Here is a 15,975-nt window from a genome sequence, read left to right as displayed (position 1 = left end):
GTCAGTGTCTAAGACTAATGTGAACTAATGTGTGTAGCTATAGCGTGGTAGAGTGTATGTGTGTGTGAGCCTGTGTGAAAGTGTGCGACCTCATACACATTCCCTTCCTCGGACGACCCCTTTTCCAGATAGTTTGTTTAGTTGTTCCCCTCTCTGTTAACAATATACCCAAGTCTGGAGCTCTTCCAGTTGTCCCAAAAAACCCTGTCTCTCAATAGGGAGAAAAGAAAGAGTAGGAAGATAATGCAGTGAAGAGTTTTTATCTTTAGGATAAGAGCTTTATGGAGAATGACAGAGATAACCTCGTGCTACAGGAAGGGACTGACAACGCAACTCCTTCCTTCCTGTGAGGAAAAGAGTGTAATCCTGTTTTTTTTAATGGGCTTCAATAAAACCCTGCATACCCACATACCACAAAATTCTGAACCACTGGGCTAGCTGGTGCTAACAACAATTAAATGGAAGAAAATAAGTTCTATCCACCACTCACCTAAACTGCAACCCGTGATCTGTTTTACCTATGGCAGGGATCCCTCCCAGACTACTACCTTTCCACTGCAATACAGCTAAAACTGTAGCAGGCATGTGGCGAGTGGGATCTCAGATTTACGGTGGTTTGCGGGGACCTTGGTGTGGGAGAGCAGCTATATTAGACTTAGATTTTAGATGAGTTTATTAGTGACATGAATTCTTAAGCTCAGAGCTCCAACAGTGCAGGTCAAAAATACAAGTGAATGAAACAATAATAAAAATAATAATACATGATCCTCTGGGTCTTCCTTTCCTGTGGCGGACCTCATGAGAGCCAGTTTCATCATAGCGCTTGATGGTTTTTGTGACTGCACTTGAAGAAATGTTCAAATTTTCCAGATTGACTGACCTTCATGTCTTAAAAGTAATGGACTGTCGTTTGGCTTTGCTTATTTGAGCTGTTCTTGTCATAATATGGACTTGGTCTTTTACCAAATAGGGATATCTTCTGTATACCACCCCTACCTTGTCACATCACAACTGATTGGCTCAAATGCATTAAGAAGGAAAGAAATTCCACAAATTAACTTAACAAGGCACACATGTTAATTGAAATGCATTCCAGGTGACTGGTTGAGAGAATGCCAAGAGTGTGCAATCTGTCATCAAGGCAAAGGGTGGCTATTTGAAGAATCTCAAATATAAAATATATTTTGATTTGTTTAACACTTTTTTGATTACTATATGATTCCATACGTGTTATGTCATAGTTTTGATGTCTTCACGCTTATTCTACAATGTAGAAAATAGTAAAAATAAAGAAAAACCCTTGAATGAGTAGGTGTTTCCAATCTTTTGACTGGTACTGTAGATATTTAAAACATAATCAATGATAAATGTCCATGGGGGTAGCCACTGCCATAGCTCATGGGGCTTGACGTGGAGCTATGGGGACATTTTCACACTCATACCACATTGCTTAGGTGGAGTTGGGTTTGTGTTTTATGTATTTTTAATAGTCATTGCTATGTGAGATATGTGCTGGGAGAGAGAGAGAGAGAGAGAAAGAAAGTGGGAGGAAGGCGTGCGTTTCTGCAGAACATAATGTCAAGGCTCATAAGGTAGCCTCTCTGTCAATTGGAGTAATCTAGTGCATTTGAACCAGGAGATTAGAGTCATTTTGAAAGTGAGCATGACTACATAGGATGAAAGAGAGCAGACGGAGATGAGAGAGGCAGGAGGTAGAGATGGAGGAGGAGGTGGTTGGAAGAGGAGGGCAAGAGAGAGGAGAGGTGAGGAGAGAAATAGACAAGCTAGAGGGAAAGGGGAGGGAGCGAGGTAGAGGTAAAGAAAGAGAGGATATATGGAGTGAGAGCAGAGAGCTTGTCGTTCAGAGCCCAGTGTGGGTGGCTGCCCCTGCTCTGCTCCTGAGGCGTGTAGAAGGACAGCAGACCAGAACATCCCTACCTACTGCTCCCCCTGAGCAATGACCCTCACTGAATCACTCCTCTCCTCTCAGTGGCGTGTGTGTGATGATCAAAGCTCTCTATACAGTTATTCAATCTACCATTTCACAATGTCCCCAGTTTACAAGATGCCACAGGCTAGGGCTGTATTTATAAGCTGACATACTGTTATATTTGACATGACAGTTGTCCCATTATCACTTCCAGGCTTGCAACTGGACTGAGTTATGTTGGGCAGAACATAATCACAACAATCATCTATCCCTACATGAAGTTTGGTGACGTCCAACAGAACACTGTCTCTAATTGGATGAGGAACTGTGGTGGCCTATTGCCCAGCTACCACCACAAAGTCCCGAAGGCCAAAGGATTGTAGGTCATATTATTTCCTATACTCCCACACTAAACAGAGAGAATGCTCTCCCTCGCCCTCCATTTGGCAAATCGGACCATAATTCTATCCTCCTGATTTCAGCTTACAAGCAAAAAATTCAAGCAGGAAGCACCAGTGACTTGATCAATAAAAAGTGGTCAGATGAAGCAGATGCTAAGCTACAGGACTGTTTTTCTAGCACAGACTGGAATATGTTCTGCGATTCCTCCGATGGTATTGAGGAGTACACCACATCAGTCATTGGCTTCATCAATAAGTGCATCGATGACGTCGTCCCCACAGTGACCGTACGTCCATACCCCAACCAGAAGCCATGGATTACAGGCAACATCCACACTGAGCTAAAGGCTACCCACTCCAATTTGCATACCGCCCTAACAGATCCACAGATTATGCAATGCCTATTGCACTCCACACTGTCCTTTCCCACCTGGACAAAAGGAAAACCTATGTGAGAATGCTATTCATTGACTATAGCTCAGCGTTTAACACCATAGTGCCCTCAAAGCTCATCAATAAGCTAAGGACCCTGGGACTAAACACCTCCCTCTGCAATTGGATCCTGGACTTCCTGACGGGCTGCCCCCAGGTGGTAAGGGTAGGTTACAACACATCCGCCACGCCGATCCTCAACACAGGGGACCATTAGGGGTGTGTGCTCAGTCCCGTCCTGTAGTCCCTGTTCACCCACGACTGCATGGCCAGGCACCACTCCAACACCATCATTAAGTTTGCCGATGACCCAACAGTGGTAGGCCTGATCACCGACCACGACGAGACAGCCTATAGGGAGGTCAGAGACCTGGCCGTGTGGAGCCAGGAAAACAACCTCTCCCTCAACATGATCAAGACAAAGGAGATGATTGTGGACAACAGGAAAAAGTGGACCGAGCACGCCCCTATTCTCATTGATGGGGCTGCAGTGGAGCAGGTTGAGAGCTTCAAATTCCTTGGTGTCCACCAACAAACTAACTTTAAAAAAATATATATATTATTACCTTTATTTAACTACGCAAGTCAGATTAGAACAAATTATTATTTACAATGATGGCCTAGGAACAGTGGGTTAACTGCCTTGTTCAGGGGCAGAACAACAGATTTTTACCTTGTCAGCTCTGGGATTCTATCTAGCAACCTTTCAGTTACTGGCCCAATACTCTAACCACTAGGCTACCTGCCTGGTCCAAGCACACCAAGACAGTCGTGAAGAGGGCAAGACCAAACCTATTCCCCCTCAGGAGAATGAAAATATTTGGCATGGGTCCTCAGATCCTCAAAAGGATATTATACTGTTGCACCATCTTGAGCATCCTGACAGGTTGCATCACTGCCTGGTATGGCAACTGTTCGGCCTCCGACCGCAAGGCACTACAGAGGGTAGCGCATACGGCCCAGTACATCACTGGGGCCAAGCTTCCTGCCATCCAGGACCTCTATACCAGGCGGTGTCAGAGGAAGGCCCTATAAATTGCCAAAGACTCCAGCCAACCTATTTATAGACTGTTCTCTCTGCTACCGCATGGAAAGCGGTACTAGAGTGCCAAGTCTAGATCCAAGAGGCTTCTAAACAGCTTCTACCCCCGAGCCATAAAACTCCTGAACATCTAACCAAATGGCCACCCAGAATATTTGCATCCACCCCCCCTTTACACCGCTACTACTCGCTGTTGTTATCATCTATGCATAGTCCCTTTAATAATGCTACCTACATGTACATATTACCTCAACTAACCGGTGACCCCGCACATTGACTCTGTACCGGTACCCCCCTGTATATAGTCTTGCTATTGTTATTTTACTGCTGCTCTTTAATTACTTGTTACTTTTATTTCTTATTCTTATTTGTATTTTTTAAAACTGCATTGTTGGTTCGGGGCTCGTAAGTAAGCATTTCACTGTAAGGTCTACACCTGTTGTATTCGGCGCATGTGACTAATACAATTTGAATACTGCAGTGGTGGACTTGGGGAGCCGCACTCGTTCTCTCCAACATTCACACTTTATCTCGCTCCGCTCCCTCGTTACCAGGGTGCCTCCCTCCTATCTTTCTTTCTCTCTCTGTGTGATTCTCTCGCTCCATCTCCCTCTCCGTCTCTCTCCCCAGTCACCAGAGGGACTATGCCCATGGCTTTGATGTTTCAGTGCTGCCTGGGCCAAGCCTCTCCATGCCCGGTTTATCCTCCCTCCTTTTCTTCGCTCTATCCATCTTTCTTACGCAGACTCCCCTCTCTCTCTACTAAACTAATGTTGCTCATTCCTTCCATCTTACTGTCCTGATGACTAGAATCTATGCCACACATTCTCCCCTTCTCTCCTGTATCCGGTTGTCTTTTTTATCAGTGTCCCCCCTACTGTATATCCATCTGCTGGTAGTCCTTTCTCTCTTTATTCCTCTATCAGTTTGTCTCCCTCTCTTTACATTTCATCTCTTCCTTTCCCTTTCTCTCTTCTATATCAGTCTCCTCCCCCATTCTCCCACCATGCCCAGCTTTCTTCCCTGACTCTTCAATAAGCTTTGTTTGCACTGTGGCCTCTTAGAGGGCATGTGTCAGAAGTCAAAAGAAAAAGGCCAAACAACGTAAACCCCTGTATGATCGATCCCTTAAACACTGCTAGCCCAGCTCCATTCATCCCACTGGATAGGCCAAGTCAGAGGTGAGGAGCTACAGGCTTTTTAGAACCAGCTTGCTATGCTGCTTTTATATGCCCTGACATAGAGAGGACATTGAAAACACATGTTTGAACACTTTTTTTGAACACACAGGGGAATCTGTGGGCTTTCCTCACCCTGAAGGAATGTTTTACCCTGGCATCCATGGTATTCACCCCCCATCCTCAGGTACTGTGAGGACATTAACGTTCCCTATTCCTTTAAAGTTAATGTCGGAGGGGCACAGGGAGTTAAATAAGAGCACCTAAATGAGGTGGGAACACTAAGGCAGTCTCAGATGCTGAGAAGGGGGTCAATTACAACTTGGTAACTAGATATTACACATTTATGAAAGTAATATAGCCAAACCCTATAAGGATTTTCAATTAATTCTGAGTTTGAGCTCATTGTCTGAATGGAAATTGATATAGAACAGACCCAAACTTCCAACGGGTAATGAATCTCCTACCTTTAGCGGCACATTCACTTGTGTGCCACTTTGGCGTAAAAGTGTGCAATGAAATGTGGTAAACAAATAGACAAGAGGCTGGCACAGTGACTCACCTGCCACAGAGTTGGGCCGGGGCATGAGGTAGAGAGGGATGGAGTGGGCAGAGTGGGAGGAGTGGGCCGTCTCCAAGCTCCTCTCTGGGATCTTGTTCAGGCTGTAGGTCGAGGCAGCCATGTTCTCATCCACGCGGTACAGGAACGAGTCTGTGCCCGAACACTTCTGGGTCTGCCACAGCTTCAGGCTACCCCGCGAGCCCTCCCCGTGCTTCCCCCCACCCCGGTCAGCATTCTCAGAGTAGCTGGTCAGTGTGGCTGTCAGATAAAAGGTAGTTTAGACAAATATATGCAGTGTTGCAGTTCTTTAGAGACTCTGCTTAGTTTAAAACTGATTAAGGCCCATGGAGCAAGGCGAGTTTACTCTTCATTCAATTACAAGCCTCAAAGTCAATGTTATAACAATAAGAAAATCTCCCAAAAGTAGAGCCCATAAGGATATAAAGCAAACATATTTAAAAATGCAGCTAACCCCATCACCTGGCTTTTCCAAAATGTAAAGAATTAAAACATGAGTATATCAAATTGTTACAGAAAACATGGCTTTCAGTGTAAACGTTTGGCATGCCAGGAAATACAGTGCCTTGCGAAAGTATTCGGCCCCCTTGAACTTTGCGACCTTTTGCCACATTTCAGGCTTCAAACATAAAGATATAAAACTGTATTCTTTTGTGAAGAATCAACAACAAGTGGGACACAATCATGAAGTGGAACGACATTTATTGGATATTTCAAACTTTTTTTAACAAATCAAAAACTGAAAAATTGGGTGTGCAGAATTATTCAGCCCCTTTACTTTCAGTGCAGCAAACTCTCTCCAGAAGTTCAGTGAGGATCTCTGAATGATCCAATGTTGACCTAAATGACTAATGATGATAAATACAATCCACCTGTGTGTAATCAAGTCTCCGTATAAATGCACCTGCACTGTGATAGTCTCAGAGGTCCGTTAAAAGCGCAGAGAGCATCATGAAGAACAAGGAACACACCAGGCAGGTCCGAGATACTGTTGTGAAGAAGTTTAAAGCCGGATTTGGATACAAAAAGATTTCCCAAGCTTTAAACATCCCAAGGAGCACTGTGCAAGCGATAATATTGACATGGAAGGAGTATCAGACCACTGCAAATCTACCAAGACCTGGCCGTCCCTCAGTTTTATATCTTTATGTTTGAAGCCTGAAATGTGGCAAAAGGTCGCAAAGTTCAAGGGGGCCGAATACCTTCGCAAGGCACTGTACATGGGAAACATTACATAACTTCCACAAAATAAGTGAGCGTCTGTCCCTCACCGATGATGCCGCTGTCCCTGCTCTCCAGGGTGGAGGTGGGGCTGGTGATGGAACCATAGGCGCAGTCTCCGGAAGCGTGGTTCCCGGGGGCCCCTCCTGGGGGCAGCGTGGAGCAGGGGCTGCTTGCAGGGGGAGAGGCTGTGCTGCTGGCCAGGCTGGAGCAGGGGCTGATCCGCTGGGTCACTGACATCATGCCCTGTTAGGGAGGAAGGGTCAGGTCAATACTGAAGTACAGTGATACACTGGACTGCATCAACCCATGAGAAATGATCAGGTAAATTAGCCATGATTAAATTATGATAAGGCACAGCCAGTTGACATATCACATGTAAAAAGTAGCCTACACACACACGTGCACCCACATGCACACGCACACCATAGACCGACAAGATGATTGCTGATCCTAGCATTCTTTCTCATTGATACAGTCCTTGCCGGTCATATTATTCCAGTGCATGTGTAACTGTAGAGTCATCTCTTTTTAATATCTTTTGATGACTCATGCAATTATTTTCATGAGTGAACTATTTTTTGCAATATAATGAATTCTAATTTAGTAGAATATCAATATGTTTAGTGAGCCACGCAAGTAGAATAGATCCAGTTATACTTTGATCTATTGAGCAGGGAGAGAGAGAGGCAGGCCCACCTCCGGGCATGCTGGATTCTTATTCCAGACAATCTGTTCATCAATTATCCATGGCCCTGGCTCTAAACGAAAAACAAATTGATTTAGACAGTCATTTGAAAATAAATCGGGAGATTAGTCAGAAAAGCATAGAAATACACAGAAGTGGCTGGGAGACCAGGATATGAGCAGAGGTGTGAGTGACTTCTTAGGGAAGGTTTGGCGCAAGACAGACGGCCTCCAAGTGTGGAATGCTCCTTGGTCATGATAACAACTCTGTTGTGATTCGGATGTGTTAAGGGAGGCGTCGTAGACATGAATATAGAACGGGAGGTTCCCGCCTACCTAGCCTACCCAGACTGCATCTGCTTGCGCGGGAGTGGCAGGCATCTAAACTGAGACTTGAGAAAACCAGGGCTGGGCTTTTGTTACCACTGCAGTTTGGCACGAAGGACCGAACCAAAGGCATACTGCTGAGCTGTGCAGAACAGGGGGTGTATCTCAATAGTCTAAACAAGCTCTCCTCTCCTCGTCTCAACAGATCACAAAGACCGATAAAGGCTAAATGAGCCAGAGTCAGAACATTGCTGATGAAGGACACCAGAGGTGGAAGGCACTAGTTAAGATGCACCCAATGTGTGAAGTTTGGAAAAGTGGGTCAGGATTTAAGGGGGAGTCGCTCCAGCACCATTGGATAGGCCTCTGTGGAGGCACACTGCTTAGACAAGAGAATGTGGCATGCGGCGACCGAGGTAGCGGGTTACCTTCCCCTGGTTACCTTCCCCTGCCCTGTGTCACGGTCTGTTGGTTCTGCTCTGCAGGAGTGAAGGAGAGCCTAGAGTCCCTCACTCAGAGCTAGGTTATCCGTAACTCACAGGATTGATCTTTACAAACAGGCCAGATCTTCACAAACTTCTTCTGAGCCAGTGCATACTGGTGTCAGGGGCCATTGAGTTCGCCGTAAACAAGTGACGTAATCTACAAAATGGTCCACTTGGTTCCGATGCTTAAGAGGCCTTGGAAAGTGATCTGCACATCCCACTGATTTGGGGTGTGCTTCTATAGCTGTGGGGCCCTTATAAGCTGGACCACATTGTGTGTTGGCCACCTACACTAGTGACTATTGGAGTACCACTCATCTAGGGGAAAGCCTGCACTTTGTATCCTGATGCCATGATGGGTCTTTAAAGACTCCAAAGTATTGACAAACGAATAATAATATACTGTAACAGTGCATGACAAAAGGGTGTGTAACCTACCTGTCCGTGGTCGTGTTCGTCCATGCTCTTACTGTACTCTAGTGTGTGTGTAGTGTGCGTGTGTGTGTAACCTACCTGTCCGTGGTCGTGTTCATCCATGCTATTACTGTACTCTAGTGTGTGTGTAGTGTGCGTGTGTGTAACCTACCTGTCCATGCTCTTACTGTACTCTAGTGTGTGTGTAGTGTGCGTGTGTGTAACCTACCTGTCCGTGGTCGTGTTCGTCCATGCTCTTACTGTACTCTAGTGTGTGTGTAGTGTGCGTGTGTGTAACCTACCTGTCCATGCTCTTACTGTACTCTAGTGTGTGTGTAGTGTGCGTGTGTGTAACCTACCTGTCCGTGGTCGTGTTCGTCCATGCTCTTACTGTACTCTAGTGTGTGTGTAGTGTGCGTGTGTGTAACCTACCTGTCCATGCTCTTACTGTACTCTAGTGTGTGTGTAGTGTGCGTGTGTGTAACCTACCTGTCCGTGGTCGTGTTCGTCCATGCTCTTACTGTACTCTAGTGTGTGTGTAGTGTGCGTGTGTGTAACCTACCTGTCCATGCTCTTACTGTACTCTAGTGTGTGTGTAGTGTGCGTGTGTGTAACCTACCTGTCCGTGGTCGTGTTCGTCCATGCTCTTACTGTACTCTAGTGTGTGTGTAGTGTGCGTGTGTGTAACCTACCTGGCTGTCGTCGTGGTCGTCCATGTCGTACTGTGAGCCCGACTGTCCCTCGTTCATCTTGTCTCCCAGTAGGAAGCCCAGGCGCGTCATCAGGGTGTTGGCTGCCTCGTCCACAGAGGGAGGGGGGCCCAGCTCCTGGCTCTCCTCACCTGGAGGGATGGAGGGAGCGATGGAGATGGGGAGGGAGGGAGAGCAAGAAAGGATTCAGATCAACACCACAGTACAGCGATACAGATACCAGGAGAAATATGTATGGATCTGCAGCAGATTAAGCCTGAGGGGATCAATTCTCAATCCGGAACCATAATGAGGCAACCCCTTAATCTAGTCAAAGAGCCTTTGGCTTGCTCTCGCTCTCAGTTTAGTTGAATTGAAAGAATCATGTGCACTGCTCTACCACCAAAAACAACCACCAAATCTCTCACCACAACACACACATAACTTAGAGAATAATCTATAGAGCTCGTAACAATTCCCCCAGACACAACAACACTACAGTTCCTACAACAAATCCCCTTGGAGGAAGTTACTGTCCCTTACACACCCTGGCTATCAATCTGTCCTTCACAAAAAATGTAAGCTATCCCACAATCCCCTGCGGCAGGACGTCGGGTAGACTGTACATCGATCCTACAGTATGTGAGAAGCAGAGGGATGGAGCGAGGGAAGCACAGCGTTGGGGAGAGCAAACTGGCTCTGGGACACTGAGGAAGACCGGAATAAACAGGGGAGGGCTTGGGAGTATTAAGAACCCATTTATCTTATTCAGACCAGGACCCCTCCACAAAAATAAGTCTGGGAGAGGAGACTGATGAAAAATGACTTAATTTCGCCTCACTGTTAAGGTTGTCTGTCATGAGCTTTCCAAGCACAATTTATGCCACGTATTAGTAGCTTGTGTTCAAGTAGGTGCTGTCCCTGCTTAAATATCCCCCTCTTTCACAAGGACGTCTCTTAATGCTAAGGACAATCTGGCTAATCTTCTTCAATAAACAGCATGTTCATATTACATCAGGCAATCAAGTTAATCAAGCTACTGGAATGCTCCGAGCATGTGCTTAATCCTCTGTGATGTTATTGAACTAGCTAACAGTTGTATTAGCATAAACAAGCGTCAGTGTAGTCTGCACTCCGAGCCAATAGAAGACCCTAGAACGGCTCATCATCACAAAGTGTTTAGCACCCAAACGAGGCAGCAGTCAGTCCAACACAAAGACGGCAGATGGGAGAGGACCAACGCCCCATCTCGTTGAAGGAGTGGAGCGGAGAGAAAGAAGGAAGAGAAAGAGGAGTAGGCTAGGTGACACTTTCTGCTCCTCTGACAGACATGTTATTTTGTTGGTCCTATGGGCAGGTCAAAGGAAGTAACGGAAACCAATAAAAACAGGAGACGGCCATCTGGACGACAGGTTACCGCCCCTACACCACCACAGACCATACATTTGTATCAATGTTGACTACTCGGTGTCAAAATAAGACTGCTCAACAATGGGCACACATGGCAATTGACCAAACCCCCATAGACAAACAGAGACACAGACAGACAGAGAGAGAGAGACAGACACATGTTTCTTCTAAAGGCTCCAAAAAATAAATAAAATAAATACACCACCAGTGCACATTCTAGAGAGGTGGGAGTGTTATTTACTTAACACATCAGAGTACTGTCACTGTTGGAACACACACCTACACTGGCTATAAAATGGCTGATTAGTCACCTATGCCTAAGAGAGAGGGAGACGGCACCACAGCTGAGAAAAGAGACTGCATAGAATCATTGATCTTCATTTTAATGTATTCTCTCGACCTAAATATGCCAACTACAAGCACATAGAAAATAGAACAGCTCTGTAGAGATCATCTTTTCTTTCAGAACATGTGAGCCTAAAAATGGCACAGAATTTTTATAATAAACACATACAAATCCGGACACTACTGTATGATCACAGCTATCGTTCACCAGGATGAAATATATGGACCTGAAAAAGAAGCACGTACATTACAGTGCTCTGGTGGTTCTCCTTTCTCTCCCTCACGCCACAGAATCTCACCCTGCTGAAGGAGTACAATAACGCAGATGGTCGTCATGGCAACTATCAGTGCACTACGGAATGTGCTCCTGGTTGCTCGAGGGCGTCTCACTCTTTCTCTCCATCTCTAGCCCTTTCGCACCGGTTCTCAAGATCTCTTTCTTTGTCTTTCTTCCACTGGTGGACTATAATTACTGCTGGATCCACTGACACCATTATGACAGTAAATCTCTACAAGGCACATGGCTGGAAAATGTTGTTGTTCATCAAACATGTCTGTTCAGAGGTTTCTCAAGCAGTATCAGGTGCTAACAATGACATTCTTTATAGCTGAATAGCGTTGGATCCTTACTAGAACAGAAACGAACACAAGCATAAGAGTTGACACTTAATGTCCCCCCCTAGAACAGAAGAGACACACACATGAACACACATCTATACTAGAGTGAGCAGTTAACCCCTCCTGGAGAGAGATGTAGACAGTGGCCATTAAATAGGTCAGACGCTGCAGGGGGCTGGAGACTGACAGGGGTTAGAGGTGGGGGGTGATTTCAGCAATATGAATTTTAACAGGAGAGCAGGGGAGGTGGATGGATTTATGACCAACAGGTTATCCCTGTTTGAATGACCCCTGTTGCATTCATCCGTCAAGGAAAACACAGTTACAATGGTCCCGAGAACACAATGCAGACTGGAACTAGCTTGTTCTGGGCAGTTTAGGCCAAGCTTGGGTCACTGCAAGAAACCTCAGAAATGGCAATATAGTGCATTGTCAGACAGAACACATCCTCGTGAGTTTCCCAACATTGTGCTAACTAGTGACTGGCCATGTCTGAAGTAGGGGGAGTTGGACAGTGGAGGGTCACAACAGCTAAATGAACTATGTTCTGTTGGTCTGCCATGACACCCACCTTTTCCTCACTAGTTAATCCAAACAATATCAGTAGTAGCGTCTCCTCAGCTCAGATGTTAAAGTCATTCCACTCTGGGATACAAGACTCATTGGGGACCCCTCGTAAACATCCCAAAGTACCTTGGTGTCTGCCTCCTCCATCTCCCAGCAAGCTCTACTCTAACCGAGCGTGGTTCCCGTAAGAGACACCGTTAATTATTTGTGTTTACGGCAACAACAAAAAAAACATCAGTTAGGTTGAGGAAACCTCATGCTTTCTCTCTCAGCAGCTGTAATGCGCAACGGTCTCAAAACAGGAGAGGTGACAGCAATTGGCTAAGTGGTTTTTGAGTGACGGCATATTAACCAATGACTGAATTGATAGCATAGCAGGCAGAGGTGGTCAGGCTACATCCCCCACAGTTGAATGGCAAAGTAAGACCCCTCCTTCCAAAGCCAGTAGTGACAAAGCCTTTTGAAACAGCATGTGAAAAAAGCTTACGTTGCACTGAAATAGAACGGCCCACCACACAGCAGTGCATTTAATAGCTACAGAACGCTGACTGACGCTAGGAACCCTTAATCTAATCATTTTATTATCATTCCAATGGCCCTGACACATTGTTTCCAACTCCTCTGGAGTAGGTTCCCAATGCTTAGAAATCATTACTGTACTTCTACAAATCACGACTATCTTGTAACGCAACTGAAGAAATGTTTTTTGTTGTTGTTGTATTGAAAATAAAATGGCATCATAGGCAGCAGCTTGAGTGGTGGGTCATAACAACAACACATACTGAACTTGTTGGCAGGTCACCGATTTTTTGGATTACAATTTTGGTGGAGAGTCGGAGTTGGATCTTTTATTTTTAAGACAGACAGACGCAGACAGAGAGAGACAGACACAGACCTATAGGGGAGGTAAGATCACAATCCCCGTAAGCGCTACGCTCAGAAAGTACATTTCCGAAAATAAGTCAGCAAGCTGGTTTGAGTTAGTGGAGCTGCACAGAGTGGAGTGGCTTCAGAGGTTCTGGGGGTGGGTGGTGGAAGAGAGGCAACGCTGGGAGATGAATGAGATGGGTCTATCTGTATGGAGATCCAGGAATAAATACCCTCAACATATGCTGGAGACAGTATTAAAAAGTTGTGGAGATAGTAACTTGAGCAATTAAACAATTAAATGCTGCACTTCCTGTGCCAGCAAGAGTTAACAAAACACCTATCATTTGTTTACAGTCATCTGAGTTACAGTTAAACTGTGTACTCAATATCTCACAAATGAACTGAAATTACATAAAACCTCAGTTCAATACAATATTCTTCCTTCGCTAGAGACACTATCCGAATTTACACCTCTCTCTCATCGAACACCATTTATGCTGTGATCTCCCTCCATTTGTGTCTCCACATCTCCAACTAAATCGAGACAGACGACACCTCAGCCATGCCTCTGGTCCTTCTCTCTTCGTGACAGACACTCCACACAGAGGCATTCCAATGGATCAAATGTAATGAGCTGACAGAGGCAATAATGGAGGTCAAATATATATAATTATCACAGGGTTTATTACAGACAGATGCCATGCCTCCTCATCATCCACACCCTCCCGTCTCTCATTGATACCTTGCTCTGGTGAGGGGAGGAACGAGACCTACGAACTACAGTACACAGTGAGAGGTTATTAGTCAAACGTGCTGTCAATCATTGAGTATTACTTTCGATCGTCTAATGGAGTCAGGTGGGGAGAGAGAGAAAGAAGAGCTTTGAATGAGCTGCGATGGACAATGAGACAGCGATTGTCCGCATTCAATAACTCCCCTCTTCTCCATTCTCTACTTCTTCCCTCTATTCTCACCTCCTCCTTTTCCATCCATTTCTTGTCCATCACTTCCTTCAGTGTGGCCTGTCTCAATGCGAGGTAGCTCTGAGGTGTGCCCATGGGACAAACAGCAGATATCTGACAACAATCTCCGGAGTAACGAGGAGGCATGACCAACTCTTGTTGCCATAGCGTCACCTCCACAACCCTGTTCCCGGCGCCGTCGCAAACACCTTTGTCGCAAACACCTCACCCCTGTGCGGACACACGTCTTCCTCATTGATACGGAGCAATCCATGATAGGTAAGAGTGTTGTACCCCCACAATGAGCGCAAAAGCAGCCCTTGCTAAAATGGGTTCCAGTAGTCTGATGTAAAATGAGCTGGGCTGCTTTGTCCTGGTTCTTTTTTCCTACATTGGAGCTGGGACGGGATGGTGGAGGGGGGAGGCGAGGCCTGCGCTGGCGGTTTGGTTGTTCTGTAAGGCTTCAGAGAATACCACTGGCTGAGACTTCAACAGAAACCATAAGGAGTCTGAAAGGGTTGGAGTCCAAACACCACAGAGCAAGGGAAGAAAGGAGGGAGAGAGAGAGGGAGGGAGGCCAGCGAGAAACCACCAAACTCATTCAGCGAGCTCAGCATTGCTCTCTGCCTTTCTTTATGAAAAAGTGCTGTTAAAGTTGGGAGAAACGTCACACACACACGCGCTCTCTCACTCAGACAGATCAGGTCCTGACAGACCGAAGGGGTCAGGCTTACCAGAACAGTGCATATCCAGGTCAGTATTCTTGGCACAGGGAGAGGTTAACGTAGGGAGGGAAAGCTCCAATTCTGGAATGGGAGGACCCCCCCTCCAAAAATGGTCCCACAAGCACACACATACATTCACAGAGAAAGAAAGACAGACATAAAAAGGGCAGGGAGCCACAGAGAGGAGGAGAGAGGGAACCACTAACCAGACAGAGACAGAGAAAGAGAGAGAGGGCTGGCTTGTGAAGAGGAAGACCAGAGCACAGATGGTAATGCTTATGGGAAGTGTGTCAACCCAGGCTGGTAGGGGGGAGGGTAGTTACTCTGCTGTTGGGTCACGGGACGGGGATGGTCAAATGAGGGGCCCAGGGTCATCAACCCCTTTGACCTTGCCTCCCCGAGAGCCGTCGGCAGCGGACAAGGGGGTGTCGGAGTCAGGGTGGGTCATGTGTCACTGCTTTTAAGAGACGGCCAATCTGTCATCCCTGCATGTCTGGTAGGGTCAGTGGATGGCCTTGTCTTGTTTATGCACCAAGATACCATACCTGCTGTTTGTTAGCTTTACCAAGACATCTACATCCAGCCACAACAGCTGCACTTACAGTAAGCACTGGGTGTCATCTGATTTTGCGTGTATAAGTTAACACACAACACATAAATGTTGTTGCAACAAGCCTAGAGACAACTCTTGAAAACAAGTATAAAATTAGTAGGAACAGACACGGAATTCAAACAAAAATATGTTGTTCCTCTGCCCCGGGGTGGGAATACAAAGGGAGTAATTAGGAAACATGAAACTCATAAAGTGAAAAGTTTAAGACATATTTTGGTGGCAATTCGAGCACGCATTCCATTAATTGTGCTTTGAAAAACAAAAGAAACCAACTAAAGCATGTCTGTGTCTTTGACATGTAAAAAGAAAGGGGAATGCCCACAAACTGTTAAGAATAGATGCTCCCTGAGTTTTAGTGTAGCGGTATTCTGACCACAGCAGGTTTTTGTCCGTCTTAAGTGATTACAAAGTCAGTCCTTCCACAGTTTGTTTCTTGACAAGCAGATGTGAAGACTATGCGAGTTCACCAGGCAGCTTTT

General features: G+C 45.9%; 1 protein-coding gene across 3 annotated transcripts in view; it reads right to left on the bottom strand.

Moving 5' to 3' along the window:
- Window positions 1-15,975, bottom strand: part of LOC109898567 (protein TANC2) — a 141,051-nt gene that overhangs the window by 16,823 nt on the left and 108,253 nt on the right. For all 3 annotated transcript variants that reach the window (XM_031827540.1, XM_031827542.1, XM_031827541.1), the window contains 3 exons: window positions 9,390-9,538; window positions 6,835-7,030; window positions 5,546-5,803 (listed from right to left, as the gene is read on the bottom strand). In XM_031827540.1, the coding sequence (XP_031683400.1) occupies window positions 5,546-5,803; window positions 6,835-7,030; window positions 9,390-9,538 (603 nt within the window). The remainder of the gene's footprint in view (window positions 1-5,545; window positions 5,804-6,834; window positions 7,031-9,389; window positions 9,539-15,975) is intronic.

This window comes from Oncorhynchus kisutch, linkage group LG6 (assembly GCF_002021735.2).
Source record: "Oncorhynchus kisutch isolate 150728-3 linkage group LG6, Okis_V2, whole genome shotgun sequence".
NCBI lineage: Eukaryota > Metazoa > Chordata > Actinopteri > Salmoniformes > Salmonidae > Oncorhynchus > Oncorhynchus kisutch.
Note: the sequence above shows the minus strand (reverse complement) of the source record. Positions and strands in the feature narration are given on the sequence as shown.